Below are 16,410 nucleotides of genomic sequence, written 5' to 3'. Positions count from 1 at the left end.
TTTTTAATAACTTTACTGAGTCAAAATAGCATTTCAAGTTCATCTGTCTGAAAAGCAGTAATAAACCAGTATTTCACATTATGACAGTCATTTTGTCTGGGATATTTCAAGCACTATTTGCAGGGAAAGACCTGCCCCAAAAATTCTTTTTCTGCTGTTTGATAGTATCTGAGTTATTTCATGAATTAATTTGTAACAAGCAATTACTAATAAACATTATTTAGGATTGTAAAAGTCATCAGTCATTGGAGCCATTAAGGCCCATGAACTAATTTCTGCTTTCACCAGTCAATTGGATTTTTACCTCGCACAGGAGTTCCTTAATCATTATCTTGTATAAAGTACTACTATGCACAAAAATGAAAGCAATCCAAATATTTCTTTCTCTTGCTTTAATTATTCCTTGAGAAAATAAACATACAAATAAGAAAACAACATACAGCCATTCAAGCTTGTGGAGATCTTCAAAGACACCAGGCTTCAAACTGGTTAACTTGTTGTTACTCAGATATCTAAAACAAGACCAACAAAAGATAAACAAACTGAATGATTAATTAGCTCAGATGCATGAAACTGAATTTTAAGGTTTTTCCTTCATATTTTATCAGAATACTGCCAATTTTTTTTCATGGTTCTAATTTTTGGCTATGGTCATTTTCATGTCCCTCTTTGACCACAAGATGGGGCTCTGTGTAGCGAGGACGTTTGCAACAATTTTGTAGCGCATTTGTCTTACCTGTAAGAAAACACAGCAAGCTAAATATTTTCACTGGGTGATATTTTAGGCCCTTTCCATTTTCCTTCTGTGGAGTGATTCATTCTGTGCATGTTCCTAGATCCCAATCCCATTCAGTCTCAGCTAAGGAAGTTGGTAAAAGTAGATACCAGAATCATGGAAAAAGAAAGCCTGAGAAATGAAAGGGGTGGGGGGCCGTGTACTATAAATGGTCTGGGAAGGTAATAACAGCAGCTATAATAACCGATAATTGACCACACTCTTGTGGTGGAAAAAGAAGAGGTGCAAAGAAGAAAAAGAAGAGGAAAAAGAAAAGTTAGAAGCACCATTCAAAAAGCTGCTGCAAAATAAAGGAAATAGCGTTATTTTCATTACCAAGACTGGTTACTTTGGTTTGCTTCCATAAACCAAAATACAGCATTAAAGAGTTTTGGTTCATCACACGCTCTTTCGTTTTATTCCTTTTTAATTCGTTCTGACTTCATGCCAGTAACTACCACACTGTCTCCTTCTTCCATTCTCCAGATTTGGGGAACAGGAGTGGAGTATGGAGCTCACTTGTATTTTCAAAGTATTGTCCTGTCAGATGAACTTGCACAGATAGCTCTTAATCTATCTTTGCTTTCTCAAACCAATCATTGAGTTAAAGATTTGGACCATTTTGCAACTTCCTAATACTGAATCAAGTAAGAGCGAGACATTCACAGTGACTCTCAGAGCTCTTCCTGTTGCTCTTTACTTCAGTATTCTTTACTTACAGTTTTGTCAAGTTGTATAAACCTTTAAAAGCACGTTCAGATACAGCTCTGATTTTATTATTCTGAAGATACCTAAGAAGACACAACAACAATTAATTCTCTAAGCACGCAAAATCAAAGCAAGCATAAATAACCAATTAAAATCTATCAACTAAACTGAATGCACGAGTGGTACTTGAAAAGAAGATGTCAAGCTTTTTAGATCTTAAATTTGACAATACCCATTTCAAAGCTATAGCTGCAAAGACTGCAAAGGTGTTTTAAAAGAAATATGCCCCGCTCCCAGCAGCATTACAAAATTCATTCAAAGGGATGCTTGGCTTGCCCGAGATGAAAAACAAAATGGTCATACACGAGCTCCTGTTTTAGGTCCTAACTTTGCAGTTCTCGCCTGTGTGACCTGATCTGAAGGCTTAGCCAGAATCCTGCTACAAAAGCAACAAATTTTTGCATGGCAAAAGTCAAATTAACATTTTTTTTTTTAAATTTTCTGTTTATAGTATCAGAGAATTTTCAAAATGCTGCATTTTTAAGAGAATATAACAAAAATCTAAACCAAAACTTGCTAATTTCCTGTAAACTAAAGAATACTAATTTTTTCCTTCTGCTTTTCTTTACCTACTTTGATGAAATACGAAGCTCAAAAATATTAACTGCAAATGTTAAATCCTTTTCAAATAATTTTAAAACATTATGGTGTTATTCACTGAGTAATATTTAAATAAAAATCCTTTTAATTAAATTACAGTTAATAAAGCACCCAGATGCATTCCTGTTAAAAACCCAAAAGAAATGTGACATTGGCTTTTACAAAATGGGTTTGTGTCAAACACTGCTCAAGAACTTCCTGAAAACGCACCGTTATTGATCACGAATGTATGAAATTAATATTAGAAGCATGGTTTGTACCTATAGATATGGATGCATTTCTTTTAATGAAAACGTATCTTTCAAGACTTTAAGGTAATAATAGCGCTTAGCTTTGTGAACACGAGATGGTGCTGCAGTACAGCACAGTTTCCAGGAAAGTTGTGCTCCAGTAAGTTTTCTAGGAATGGCAAGTGCCTTGAGTTGGTGACATAGGAGCACTGCTCTAGACTTCTGCATTTATTTCTTAATCTCACTAATTCTACATAAGTCAAACCTGTTAAAAGCTACAATCTTTGAGCAACGTATAGGTTACACACCATGAAACGTAATGCAGTGTTGTGTTGCCATAACAATTTGACTAGTTGGGGCATTATCAAATGGGAACCAGATATACTAGGAGTAAAACCAAGTGCCGCGTGAGTGAGCTTCCCCTGACAATGGGAATTTTAAGTTTCCAAGCTTTTGTTTTGCAGAATAAATGGATTAAGTTACTTTAGTTTCTTTTGGCATATTAACTGTTCATCATAGATGTTACTTCCTTCAGGCATGATGAAAGTTTAGCATTTTTCTGGTATAACATAGTCAATATAAAAAACCCTGAATATGTAGAAATTATGGTTTTGCAGAAAGGGAGATGTCAAATCACGCTATTTGAGCCAAACAGGTTACACAATTAGATGAGATACTGAAGGTTAGACAAAACAGAATTTTGAGTATAAACTGAGGATGTTCACTTAGATGTTAAGCTCTGTGTGTGCATCTGGGAGAGGGAGAGGATGAACAGTTAAGGCACTAAATAGATATTTAATGTTGAAGCACTCCCTTACAGATTTTTAAGGTCTTGGTATTTCTTGAAAACGTCAGCAGAAAGTTTCCTTAGGAGATTCTTCTGAAGAGACCTGTAGGAATGAATGCACACAGTAAAAAATCTCTCCCAGCTTCCCACAGTGCTGCCACATGTGTTATTCAATAAGAGCAGATTTTGCACTCCTAAATAATAAAAGCAACATGAAACCACCCGAATATGCTACCTCTATTTGTCTGAACACTTGTATCTACTTAAGCAGTAAGCCAAATACTTTATAATAAAAAAATATTCTTCCATGTCCCCAGAGCAACTGGGAAAATAATAGTGAAATCTAAGAGTTAAAAAGATTTGAGTATAAACTAAACCACGGATTTATTTCAAACCTCAAATGCATATAGACCTCATTTCACAGTGTATGTGTCCCTATGCCCCCATCTCCATTGGGCACCGACTCAAGTGTCCTGACAAGAAAAAAAATCGTTCAGGGCACGGCTGGATTAGAAGAGAGTCCATCTTGAAAGCCAGCTGAACTGACTCACCGCTTTTTCTAAAGCTAGAACTGAGCCATTATTTTTGAAGTCTTTGTTGACCCAGAGCCAACAGCCAGTTTAAATGTTTATTTGACATTCTACATTGATCTTCATTATGAAGTATTGCGGTATTCAAACGTGGACCCAACAAGGAGAACCTCAGCCACACATGAGCACAAACTGGAACCGAACAGAAAGGTCGGTACCTCTGCTCTACAGGGGAGATCCTCAGGTAAGGATACGTGATGCTGCCCTCTGCTCACCACACAGAAAACGACCTCTGAAACAGTGATGTGCAAACTAAGAGCAACATCAACCATTCCCCGATCTCTTCAAAAAGTTTGGCTTACACATACGTCTCTGTCTGAAGACCCAGCCCAGATTAAATCCTTTTAAATAATGGCATATTCAGAGACATCACATGAGAACTAAAAAGATTTGCTTAAGCAGATAGTTCTACTGAACTCAAGGTTATTGACTTTATCAGCAGGAATACAGACTAGGAATATTGTCAGGATCATAGAATAATAAAAGGTCCTAAGCATTGTGTCTTAAAAGGAAACATTTCTTTTGAAGATTTCTTTAGATTTCCTAAAACTGTTGCTAGCTTAAGTCACTGCTACAATCACGAAATGATCACTTTGCACAAAGTTTTTTAGTTCCTCTTCTCTCCTTTTTTCCAGGGAAAATCTGTACTTAAAACATTAAAGAACTTGTCAACAGAGAGACACTAGGCTTTCACAAGCACCAGCTGAGCCAGCCGGTCATAATTATAAGGCTGTAGTTGTGAAAAGGTCATAGGATCGATAGTCAAGCCCGAAGAGAGCAGGAGAGCACTTTTCTGCTCTACTTACATTATAGTTATGTTTGAAGAGACTGACGGGACAGCACGCAATTTGGCAGCATCGCAGGTGATCTCCAGCCCTTTGCAGATACACCCTGCTGGCACAGCACCAGCCACTGGTGGAAACAAGAACGTGGTTGTGGCATGTTGCATGGGTGGTGTGATGGGATGGGGAGAAATTAATATGGTTTAAAAGACCAGTGAGTACAAAGACAGACATACGAGGCTGTGTTAAACAGAAATTAAGGCACGTGCATTTATGTAATTGCTTTAGACCTGAAAAGAGCCTAATAATAAATATAAAGGGATACAAAAAAATGATGTTACCTCCTGACCTCTGTGAAAGAGCTTCTAAAAGTGCTAGAGCTTTAGGCTTGATATATAGATATCTGGCATGGTAGCATTATTTGAGATTTTTTTGTGGCTCTTTTTTTGATTATTCAGTCCTCTCGTATTTACTGGAATGAGCACAATTCTGTCCAGGTGAAAATGGGATGAAAATGGGTCAGGAAGTCTTTGCTCCCTCCCCACCTCCCATCCCTCTGCCTCAAGTTAGTGCTCACAGTAGACAGCACAGTCAGAAAATCCATATGAAGGGATGAATGCCTGCAGAAGTGGAAAGGGTTTGCAAGAACCATTTGATGTATGAAGAAGTGAATTTGAAGGAATATTGCCTTCATTTCACTCCAAAAGATGTGTTTCATAGTCTTTCCAGCTGTATTAATATATTCAGATATACGTTTATATTGCCCTCCTAATTGGCATGTTTGACATTTTTCTTACAGAAAATGAATTACTCTTAATGGAGCTGAAATCAGCTTCAATGCATTTTTCATCTGAGACATTAATCCTGCTTTACTATAAATGAAACTGGGCTATATTTCTCTTTCTGATAAACATATTTGATAAGCATTTTTTTCCAGGAATCATCAGTAATAATCACACAAATAATATCTGTAATTACTTACAGCACTCAGATGTCTTTGTCTGGAATGCATAAAGATATTTCAGTTTATTGTATTTGTCCTTCGTATAATGTTTATCAAATTGCAGAGACCATCCATTGTTGTCTTCTAACAAAAAACCACAAATAGAAGAAGAATTAGAATAGAAATTCAGCTGCTTCACTTTTTTTCCTTCAATTTTTATCTCAATAACATGTTTTTTCAGACATTTCATAGACCATTAGATGACCTTATCTTTTTACAGCTGCCTAATCAGAGATATGTATGGAGCTTATGAGTTGCATAGCAGGAACAGCTTATTATACCTTAAACAACAACATTTTCCACAACAGTTGGACTGAAAAAGTATAATCTTTTACTCAGAACTTTTTGTTTACATAGGAGTCTAAAACCAGGAGGTAACCATATTTTCCTACCTCCTTAAACATGCAGGTTTGTAATGACCTCCAAAACAGGGCATGACTACATGTCAGCAAAAACAACCCCAAAACCAAAAAACTTTACCTTTAAAAGCAGTGATCTGAGTCTGACCTCTCTTCAGCTTTGACAACATCCACGTCCTTTTAGTTTAAAGCATCTCATGTAATGAATATACACCAGTAGCAGAAATGCTCCTTAGGATGGCACTCACTAGCTGGATTACTCAAAGCTTCAGTGATAGCTGAAAGCATTACTTTTTAATCACAGAATCACAGAATTGTAAGGGATGGAAGGGGCCTCTGGAGATCATCTCATCCAACCCCCCTGCTTGAGCAGGCACACCTAGAGCAGGGGGCACAGGACCGTGTCCAGGTGGGTTTTGAAAGTCTCCAGGGAAGGAGACTCCACACCCTCCCTGGGCAGCCTGTGCCACTGCTCTGGCACCCTCACAGGGAATCAGTTTTTTCTCATATTGAGGTGGAACTTCCTGCGTTCCAACTTGTGCCCATTGCCCCTTGGCCTGTCATTGGGCACTGCTGAAAAGAGTCCAGCCCCATCCTCTTGACACCTGTCCTTCAGATATTAATAAGTATTGATAAGATCCCCCCTCAGTCTTCTCTTCTCCAGGCTGAACAAACCCAGATGCCTCAGCCTTTCCTCATAAGGGAGATGCTCCAGTCCCCTGATCATCTTGGTAGCTCTCTGCTGGACTTGCTCAAGCATTTCCCTGTCCTTCTTAAACCGGGAGGCCCAAAATTATCAAACAATATTTATATGAGAACTCTGAGGGTGGCTCTGGTTTGCTGGTTATTAGAGTCTTAGTTTCACTTTTGTGATATGCTAGCAATGGTCTTCCACCCCCCATCCCTTTCACATGGTAATAGTTTAGTTATATTTAAATACCATTCCTTATAGACATTTTGCTATAAATCTTCATATTCAAGCAAGCATTACCTGTATGTCTATTGGCTTCAAAATAGGCAGAGAGAAATAAAATGTATTTTCCCATTCTGAAATGGCATCTCCTTTTTCATGTCACATTACAACTCAGTTTTCTCAGCTAGGCAGGGGAATTACCGTGGCAGCATCTCCATAAGCCTGCTTATGGAGTTTCAGCAGATGGAGCTGTTTTGAGAGCTGCCTGCCTCTTCATTGCCTAAACCAAAAAGATGTACTACTATATGTGCAGATTAACAGATATTATGAAAAATTAAGTAACTTCAGGCAAACTATCTTTTGTCTAGTTATGCATAAACTGAACAGATAAAAGAATCAAATCAACCCAAAATCTCTGTCTTCAGGTATTTCTCCATTAAGAGAAAAGACAGACTTGAAAAGTGCCTTCTTCACTTGAAAATTAATTTATGCCCTGCAAGAATGCCAGCTTCCTGCTCAGAGGAGGAGATTAAGACATTTCATTAGCTTCCTCGAGAGCATCTGATGTGCTCTGGTCCATTAGCAGTTTCGCCAGGTTAGACCATTAAGCTGATATTCAGAAGCAGCCTAATGCATTTTGAACAAAATGAAAGGTGTTGACAAACCTGCAGAAATATTGCTCCTGCCTGTTTTAAATGCTCAGCAGAAGTTCAGTTTAGGACCAGCTCACAAAACCGCAACATGGAATCCGCAACTGATGAATTGATGAGAACAGATCCTTTGCCAAGCGGTGAGTGCCTTATAAACCTACTGCCCTCTGGTTAGGGCTGTAATGAGTTTTCCCCTATTACTATTTCTGAATATTTCACTGGAGCACATCCAATGACTTTCATTTGCAAGACTGAACCCAGCAACTGGGACCTGAAGAGACTAGTAGGAATACAATATATGCAGAGGAGGTGAGACTTACTTAAGAAAGGAATTGTTCATTGAGGAATCTTTAACAGAAATTTGTGACGATGTAGTTAAAATGAGATTATTCTTGGAGTGTAATCATACCAAATAAATATTTTGCAGTCTCAACATTTTTTTGGACTTTCTAATTCATAATTACAATAATAGAAAGTTTTGGACAACTAACCACTTATCTGCAGATTCTGAATATATAGTTAAAGATCAAAATTCTAATCCTTCTGGAAGCCAACAAATATATAGAGTATCATTTTTCTGCATTTCCCTGCTTCTGACACTAAAAAGTGGATAGATGAGATTTTATTTCACCTTTTGATATTTTTAGAGTGCTTTGCCATGTGACAAAGCATGTGCAAGAGGTGGCCGTCACTGCAGTTCACATCTGCACAGAGAAAAAGCATGAGCAGTGCCTCCTACACTAATGGGAACGAGGGAGCGTTCACTGCAAAGGGGAAGCTCACCAGCGTTTCCAAGGAAGTTAAGAGGCAGCTGTGTATTTTTGCATGGCCATAAAAGAGAAGAAGGAAAAAAAACACAGAGAAGGGAGAAGGTGGATTATTTTTTACTGGAAGCATTCCAGTTGCCTGGAGTTTCTAGTCAGTTCTTTTGAAATAAACAGGCTTTTCTCATGGCATTGATTTTCATGCCTTCTATTAGAAATACAAAGCCATATCTGAATATAACAAAACAAGTTATTCTAAGTTTTCTGACCTTCAGAAGTGTTTGCATTGGGCCAAGTTTTTGCGCCCAAGCCTTGGACAGTCTTTATTTTATACAAACTGTTTTGTCAAATCCCAGAAGAATGTGTTGTGCAAATAACTATATTTAGTACAACCGTTCAGTGAAGCACTCAACGCCAGAACTGTAAATCACTTTGTGATCGTTTAGAGTTTATATGGCAGGTTTGTGACCTGTTTACCTCTGTCGAGATGAGGTTCTCCAAACACTTTAAGAAATAACTGGTAATAGTACTGGTCTTGAAATCCCAAATCTATCATTTGGGGGAGTACAACTCGGACAAGAAATTACTTTTTCCCAAGCCAGTTCTAAAATAGATTATGTTGGCTGCACTTCTGTAAAAATGAGATCTGAGAAAACAAGGCATCAGCAGATCTTCCCCTACGAGGGATAAGCGAAATAAGTAATTGTAAATGGGACTTATCTGACTACTGATTAATACACTGCTCCTTGCTAAAAGTTGTCAATTACAATTTCTGATAGGAAAGAAAATGAGAAAGAGTACATTAATCCTGACAAACTACAGATCTGAATAATCTGTTCAGTGACACATACAAGAAAATATCAGCTTTACTCAATTAAAGATACATCTCTCGCCTAGGTTAGAGCTTATGAAAAGGATGTTATCTATACGACTTTCCCCTTTGCTCAGCGTGTCTTCATGGATTATCATGCAGAGAAATGCTATCAGTTAAATGCATAAGCACTCTAAAAAGACACTGTGTCACCCTTTGATTTCACCTATGCTGTTGGTGGTCATAACCTGTGGACATATTTCTTTCTGCCAGTTGTTCAAATATACTTTCTCTTGCTGTAAGACCTGACTTCAGGCTTTTCACAAAGGTATCTTTTAGTACAACAAGGAAAACCTGTATCCGCCAGACAAGAAGTAATTCTTCTTAAAACGTTTACAGATGAAGGAATATAATTGCCCTTTTCCACAGCGTTGGTGCATACTGATACAGCCTAATAACTTGCAGTAAGACCAAAACCACACTGAGATTTTACAAAGATTGTTGCAGTGCCTGGAGCATTCGACTCTGGGAGTGAATTTCACAGCCCCATCTAGACACCCAAGTGGAAAAGAATGAAGAACCTATAAACTAGACACCCACCAGTCAAGGCAAAGGCAATTTACCCCGCACCGAACTGTGTGTCACTGCACATTGACTGCTTCCTGTACCTGTTGATTACTTTGAATGTAACTTGCCTACTTATATGTGACAATGCAACCACAGAAAAACCGATAGCAGTTAAATCAATAAAAATAAGGTTTACACTTCTCCGGATGAGCTAGATTACATGCTTACACAAGTTTATTCTTGATTTTAAAACAACTTACTTAATCCAGTGAACTCTTAAGAAAATAGGCAGGCTCAAGTTTCCAAAATATAAATATCTTTTCAATACTGCAGCTTTATTCCTGTGAAACACTTGCATAGGGGAGTTTTCCAGTTTATATAACAAAACTTTTAATCTGCATATATTAATCCAATTTTCTATTCTGTTTTTCTCAAAGTATTTATAATTTTTAAATAAAGGTGAGAAATTAAATTAAAATAAGCTAATAGCATGATTACATCTATGAAAGCTTGAGTTGCCTGAAAGTTCCCTTAGCAGTAAGCCATTACAGTGGAGACCAGAAGAGACAAAAGTCTAGTGAAATGTAGAAGTTCCTCTTAGTTATCAAAAATATTTAAAGATCTCAATAACAAAATTGATTAAAAGCCTCCAGAAATTCAGCAAAGCTATTTCATTTGCTGATACCTGCACATCAGTGTAAACCTGATTATTTCAGTGCCATATGCTGTGGATGAATGGCAATGACAGTGAAAATAAATTTTGGCCATACACAAAAAATTTCTACATGAGCTTGAAAACCTGATCTTTTGCTTTTGCCAAGTATTTGCTACATTCTGAGCATGCTGCTGACTTCCAAGTGTTTTCTTTTTGCTTCATAAACAGAATTTACTATTAGGGCTCAAAACTGAATGTTGTCTCATACATTTAAATCTCATATTTTAAGTATGACGGAAAAAAATGCCATGCCAGTTAAAGATGAGACCACTGCAACACTATTCATTTTTAGTATTAATTTGAAATATAAAGTCACCGAGCTCTTCTGCAATGTGCTGAGATACAAATGGGAAACTCAGACCCTCTGAAATTTCTCATCCCTTACAAGCAATTTTGAAATATTAAAACATATATCTTTTGTATAGATGTTTTTAAACGTTCTGTAGAAATTTAGATTTCTGCTATTGGACACTAGAAGATGATTTAATGAATCTACAGAATGGCATTAATTCTCTGTAACTTTACAGACGTTCAAAGAAACACATATGAAAACAACATGGCATCTATATAGATTGTTATTACTTTCATCCTGTTGAATTTTATAGGCCCTTTTAAAAAAGAGGTGGTATGTTATAACTTATTTAATAAGGCAAGCCGGTCACCGATGACCGCATGGCACACGATAACAGACGAGGCCTGTGCTTTCAGAGGTAAATAGGTGCAAGACTTCCAACAGCCACTCCCTGCCCCAGTTCTTTCGGAAACCTCTGTCTGTGATTTCTAGCCTATAAGCTAGACAGAGCTTAACAAATGTCCATGAGTGAACTTTACATCTGGGGACCTGAATGCTGCCTTTTGTTCAGAGACCTATTTGGCCTGGGAGGAACACAATGGTAAATACATTTAGCCAGTGAAGAACTCCTCCAGAGAGTCAGAAACAAATTAAATCTGCATGCCTGTTCTTGCTTCGCTGGACTGGAAAAATGTGGCTATGACACTGTGATTAAAAAACAAATGCAGACACACTACAACCGTTGCCTAACTGCCAAAAAACCAGTTTTGCAGAACTATCACAAAATTGTCCAGAGGCCAGACTGCTAAACACTGAGGAAACTCATGCTCTCAGAATAGCTTAGGCTACTTTTTTCCATTAACTACTACATAATTAAAGACCCTGCTTGTGAAAAAAGATAAAATGAAACTCCTTAGTGTGGTGTTCTTTCCATTCCCCTTTTATTATTGCTAGTAAGTAGAGTGGTAGTCAAATATGTAACAGTGGTCATTGTTTTTTTAATGCCCCATTCATGGCGCAACAATCCAGTCTACAGAGGTGCGATTAGGCCCAATGCACACGATTTTGGTTTTGAAATTAATAAGAATTCTGAAGTGTTGTAATTTTAAACAATTATTTTGCTAAAATACTTTTTATTCTAAATATGAATTATACCTGTGTTACTGGCACATAACTGTTTCCTCTAGAGATTTACTAGTAATAAATGAAGAACCTATTTCAACAACCAGTTCTGAAATGGAGCATAAGAACTATTCAGTAGTGTGAAACAACAATAATCTTAATTTTAACCAAAGCGTGAACCGTATCTACTCAATACCCAGTTAAGCTTAAGAAAAGTAGAATTAAGACTTTTATTTATGAGCGTTATATATCACAGACTGCATGGGAATATACTGTATTTTATATCTCCTGTTTCTGTGACAAGTTGCAGGAGATCACAACCTAGATTTCTCCATCTCACCTAGAGAAGAAGAAAAAAAAAAAATCACTGCTAGCATAGTGCTTCCAAACAGTCTTACCGAGTACTACTTAGGAAGGCTAGCACATGAGTCACAAACATTGTTTTTATGAAACATCTGAGCTTTTCATTAGTTTCCCAATTTAAGTAAGTTATGATTCTTTGCTCTCTGAAGACAGTGGGAGCCTTTCCATTGATTTAAGTGGAGTCAGTCCAGGTCAGTTCTCACCAGGCTCAGCCATGCTTCATACAACATGTTGTGGTCAAAAGCCCAGGTGGTGTGACGGAAGATTTTATATCAGTCTTATTGTTTTAATTTTAAATTGGAACAGAACATTGTAAATACAATAACTACATCGATTTTGACTGCATGCTTGGGTACTACCAAACCCTAATGGAAGTTAGGAAAAACTTTTAAATCAAAAAGTAGAACTATTTATAAAGAAATGACTGCACCTGTACCTCACATCCAAGGGATTTTCATAACCTATAGCTACAAGATGCTGACACATATTGCAAAATGTATCAGAGACAAAGCAGCAGGGCTTAATCTTAGACTTCAAGACATATCATAAAACCTGCTTTCAAATTGGCCAGGTGGGATGTAAATTCCAGAGTTTCCCCTGAAAGGAGCAAAGCTCAGTACATTTTGACATCTGATTAGACTTCTCTATTTCTCCATTTACAACTTTGCACTAAACTGAGATCAAGAGCTGACGGGTGGTTTTGGAGCAAGAAAACTGGTAAGCTACACTGTAATTTACTGGGAGGCTTCTCCCCAAGAACAGGCATCATATTAACATCTCAGCTAACTTACAGTTGTCATGAACAAATCAGGCTGACTATCCAGCAGAATGTCTGGAATATTAGGGTCAATGGCAACAAAAATCTTAGAGGATCACACAGGGGAAAAAATATTCAGTCTCTCAGTGATTTAAAATTCAAGGACATTGAAAATTTTTGCTGCAGTTTGTAATTAGCATGATATAGCTACAAAATGATAACTGGCTGAGTGATGGATCTAGAAGAGATAATTAGACAAAGGTTGTTAGACTGATAACATAACACTTTTATCACTGTATGTAATAGTAGGAAAATTTTATTCAGAGAAAGCTGACCCTTATCTAGGAAAAAAGTTTGCTCAGTTTGCTCATTCAGCCCTCTAACTAGATGGCATATCAGACAACTTTAAAAAAGAAAATATAAAGTGCTTATGTGCAACTTTTAAAACATGAATTCTTAATTAGGGAGCAGATTAAGGATTTTTTTTTTTGGGGGGTCTAAATCTACTCAGAGAGTTAGTATTTTGAAACATATTATCCATAGATGATTACTGGCAACGTTACTTGCCTTCTGACCAGATTTGTAGAGTACATTTATGTTATTTAACTTTTCATACATTTTTGCAATTTGTTACATCTGTCAGAATTTGTTCATCTAAACAAACACGCGCTTTAAGATAGTAAAACATATGTGGACTCAGTGGAAAGCTACATCACAAATACTGTTCTTTTATTCTTGTATTTCATTAATCAAGGGTTGTTTTTATCTACTGTTAGTTTTAATTTTGTTTATCATTAAGCATCACTGTCAAAGCAGAGATTCCAAAATGTTTCTTTTTATGAATATGTACTTGGGAATATGTGCTTGGCACTTTTACTGTGCCATTGGGCTTCAAAGAGCTTTGCCTAGAAATTGTTTAGAATACATTAATAGTAATGTTGCAGAAGTAATGTATTTGATGTAAGAAATACTTTTTACTAGTTTTAGGAACAAATCCCATGTCAACTCTGCCACAGCGTTAGGTGAGCAAAATTTGTGATTGTGCCTAGTATTTATCCTGCTTGCATTTAAAAAAAGCAATAAAATAAACAAATGTTCTAACCTCCCACCTTTAAACATCCAGTAGCTACAGAATCACATCTTACAACTGTAAATAAACAGGAAAAGCTCTTCCATGGAAAATTAGGCTGAAGCCATTACACTTGAAATCAAACAAAGTATCAGTAGGAAAAAACCCTATCAAACTCTCTCTCCTTTGCCAACTTGAGCTTTAATCAAGCTTGGGCACAGAAGGATGCTGGAATTGCTATATTCCCCCCCCCCCCCCCCCCCCCATTTTGGGTTTTGCTAACAGATACAAAAATAACTCCAAGCTAAACATGTGATACAGGCTAAACTGTTTAATCACGTACTCGGTCTTTCTGGGAACTCGTTGCTTCAGACACGATGAGCACAGGGCAGAACAGCAGAGAAAAATTTACTGCCATACTCAAGTCTAAAAAAGGAATATCCTCAAAACCATAAGCTTTTATGACAAATTACGAAACTTTAAATAAATATTTTTTTTAGAAATATAATTCATGACAAATTTGCAGAGACACCCACTTCTACTTGATGGACTATGTTTTCAAGTTCAAAAGGAAAGACTGTATTTTCCATGCACATGTAAGGTTATCTAGTGATAGTTCAAAAAGAGCCTCCTGTCACTTTGGGCATGATAAATTGCTAGCCGCCTCCTCTTACTGCAGTTTACCACATTGCCTCAAGCTCTTCCCCATCAGGATATCACACACAGTATTTTACCAGTTGTGGAAACCCAACCAGGTGACAAAGGCGTGTGAGTTTTCAAAGATGAGTGGCTTCACTCTACTGTCACATATCTGCTACAATTCACCCCTTTCCAGAAGTAGAAGAAATGCTGAAGTTGAGATGACCAGCAGCATGCCCACACCCTGAGGTGAAGGACTGACACAGCAGTCTGAGTCCTAGAGTCTGCTTCCAGCTCTGGCTATGATCCTAATTTCAGGTCGTTTCACTTCTCTGGGCCTTAGTTTTATGTCTGTTACTCAGACGTGGAGAGCATGGTGGAAGCAAAAGAGGAAGCAGGTTTGAAGAAAGCACCATGAAGCCAATGTTTATGTGCCTGGGTTGGATGTCAGTGGTGATCACAGCACATCTGAAAACATATCTCACAGTGGGGACTCAGTTTAGTTTCAAATATTTATAATCATGCTTTGCTACTACTGGACATGCAGTGCATGGAATAGGACTAATACTGCAAATCGTCTCAAAGATTACAATAATAAATACATCTGTAGGAATGAAGTGGGGAACGAGAGAACTTTACTCATTAAAAGAGGAAAAGGACAGAATTACTAGAAGAGTCTTAGAGTGACTAGTTTCAGTGTTTTCAAAGGCTCCTATCACATATGTCCTCTTTGCACTGATGACGTTTAGTTTTTGTTTCAAGGGCTTTTAAAGACTTACAAAGCAATTCTCTTGGAAGATCTGTGTGTGCTTTTTATGCTTGTTGCTTCTCTGCTCGCTTCATTCACTGGTGTTTCTTAAAAGTGCTATTTCAGTAATTGCATTGCTGTTAATATTCAGCACGCTTAGGGACTTGTATTGAACAGCTGGACTTGAATTTTCTTATGTTTAGAACACCTGGTTTTTTTGTTTGTTTGTGTTCTTTTTTTTTTTTCAAACAGCAGTATTATGGCTTTCAAAAGAGGTGGTGGTTTTTTTTTCCTTTTCTTCTTCATCAGTATTGTCCTTTCCATCATGGAAAGAACAACTGTCATGACAGATTTTTGCTTTGTGTTTCCTTATGTTATAATACTGGTTTGTACATAAGACATATGCAAGTCTTCACTGTAACATTTGTCTGTAGGCTTAAGGTAGTGCTTTAGCATTACTGAAGAAACAGTTAGCAAAGCAGCTGCTATACCTAGCTCTGTTTGAGATGCATTAAAAAAAAAAATCTGAATTCCTTTGAGGGTCTACACTCTACAATGGCCACCTCAAAGCTCTTACTCAAATTTATGCAAGGTGAAAATGTGCAAGAATTTAAAAGTTGAGCTACTTTAATTAGAGTACCTTGTGGATAAGATTAAAATTTCCAATGGTACTACATGAATCAAGTACTACACTGGAATAATTCCATCTTGAATTGCTTTTCTGTATCAGAAGCAATGACTTCAACTGAAAACTAGTTGTAAATTTTAAAAATGGGTAGAATGAAACAGATCTAACTGCTGGCATAAGGCAGGCATACCCGAAAGTGGTCTGGGAAACTGCAGAAAAAAAAAAAAAAAAAAAAGCCGGATAGTTTCTTTGTCTTGGGAGCTAATCAATGAGGCTTCCATTCTTGGATTTTAAGCAAAGAGGAATGTTCACAAAACAGATCTATCCCACAAAGATCCCCACACTTACTGCAGTGTGGGGGAATTGCAGAAAAATTCATCAGGACATTTCATATTCTCGCGGAAGGAAGAAACTCTTCCTTTATTCAAACAACAAAGTTTGACTGCAACACCAGTTTTTGAGAAAACATTATTGATGA

At 37.2% G+C, this 16,410-nt stretch overlaps 1 protein-coding gene across 1 annotated transcript in view; it reads right to left on the bottom strand.

The window, feature by feature from the left end:
* RXFP1 (relaxin family peptide receptor 1) overlaps positions 1 to 16,410 on the bottom strand; it is a 54,048-nt gene that overhangs the window by 14,777 nt on the left and 22,861 nt on the right. The window contains exons 3-7 of the mRNA XM_075091030.1: positions 5,515 to 5,619; positions 4,557 to 4,662; positions 3,192 to 3,263; positions 1,495 to 1,566; positions 441 to 512 (exon numbers count right to left, since the gene is read on the bottom strand). Coding sequence (XP_074947131.1) covers positions 441 to 512; positions 1,495 to 1,566; positions 3,192 to 3,263; positions 4,557 to 4,662; positions 5,515 to 5,619 — 427 coding nt within the window. The remainder of the gene's footprint in view (positions 1 to 440; positions 513 to 1,494; positions 1,567 to 3,191; positions 3,264 to 4,556; positions 4,663 to 5,514; positions 5,620 to 16,410) is intronic.

The sequence above is a fragment of the Phalacrocorax aristotelis genome, chromosome 4 (assembly GCF_949628215.1).
Source record: "Phalacrocorax aristotelis chromosome 4, bGulAri2.1, whole genome shotgun sequence".
Taxonomy (NCBI): Eukaryota; Metazoa; Chordata; class Aves; order Suliformes; family Phalacrocoracidae; genus Phalacrocorax; species Phalacrocorax aristotelis.
This window is presented reverse-complemented; position numbering and strand designations above follow the sequence as displayed.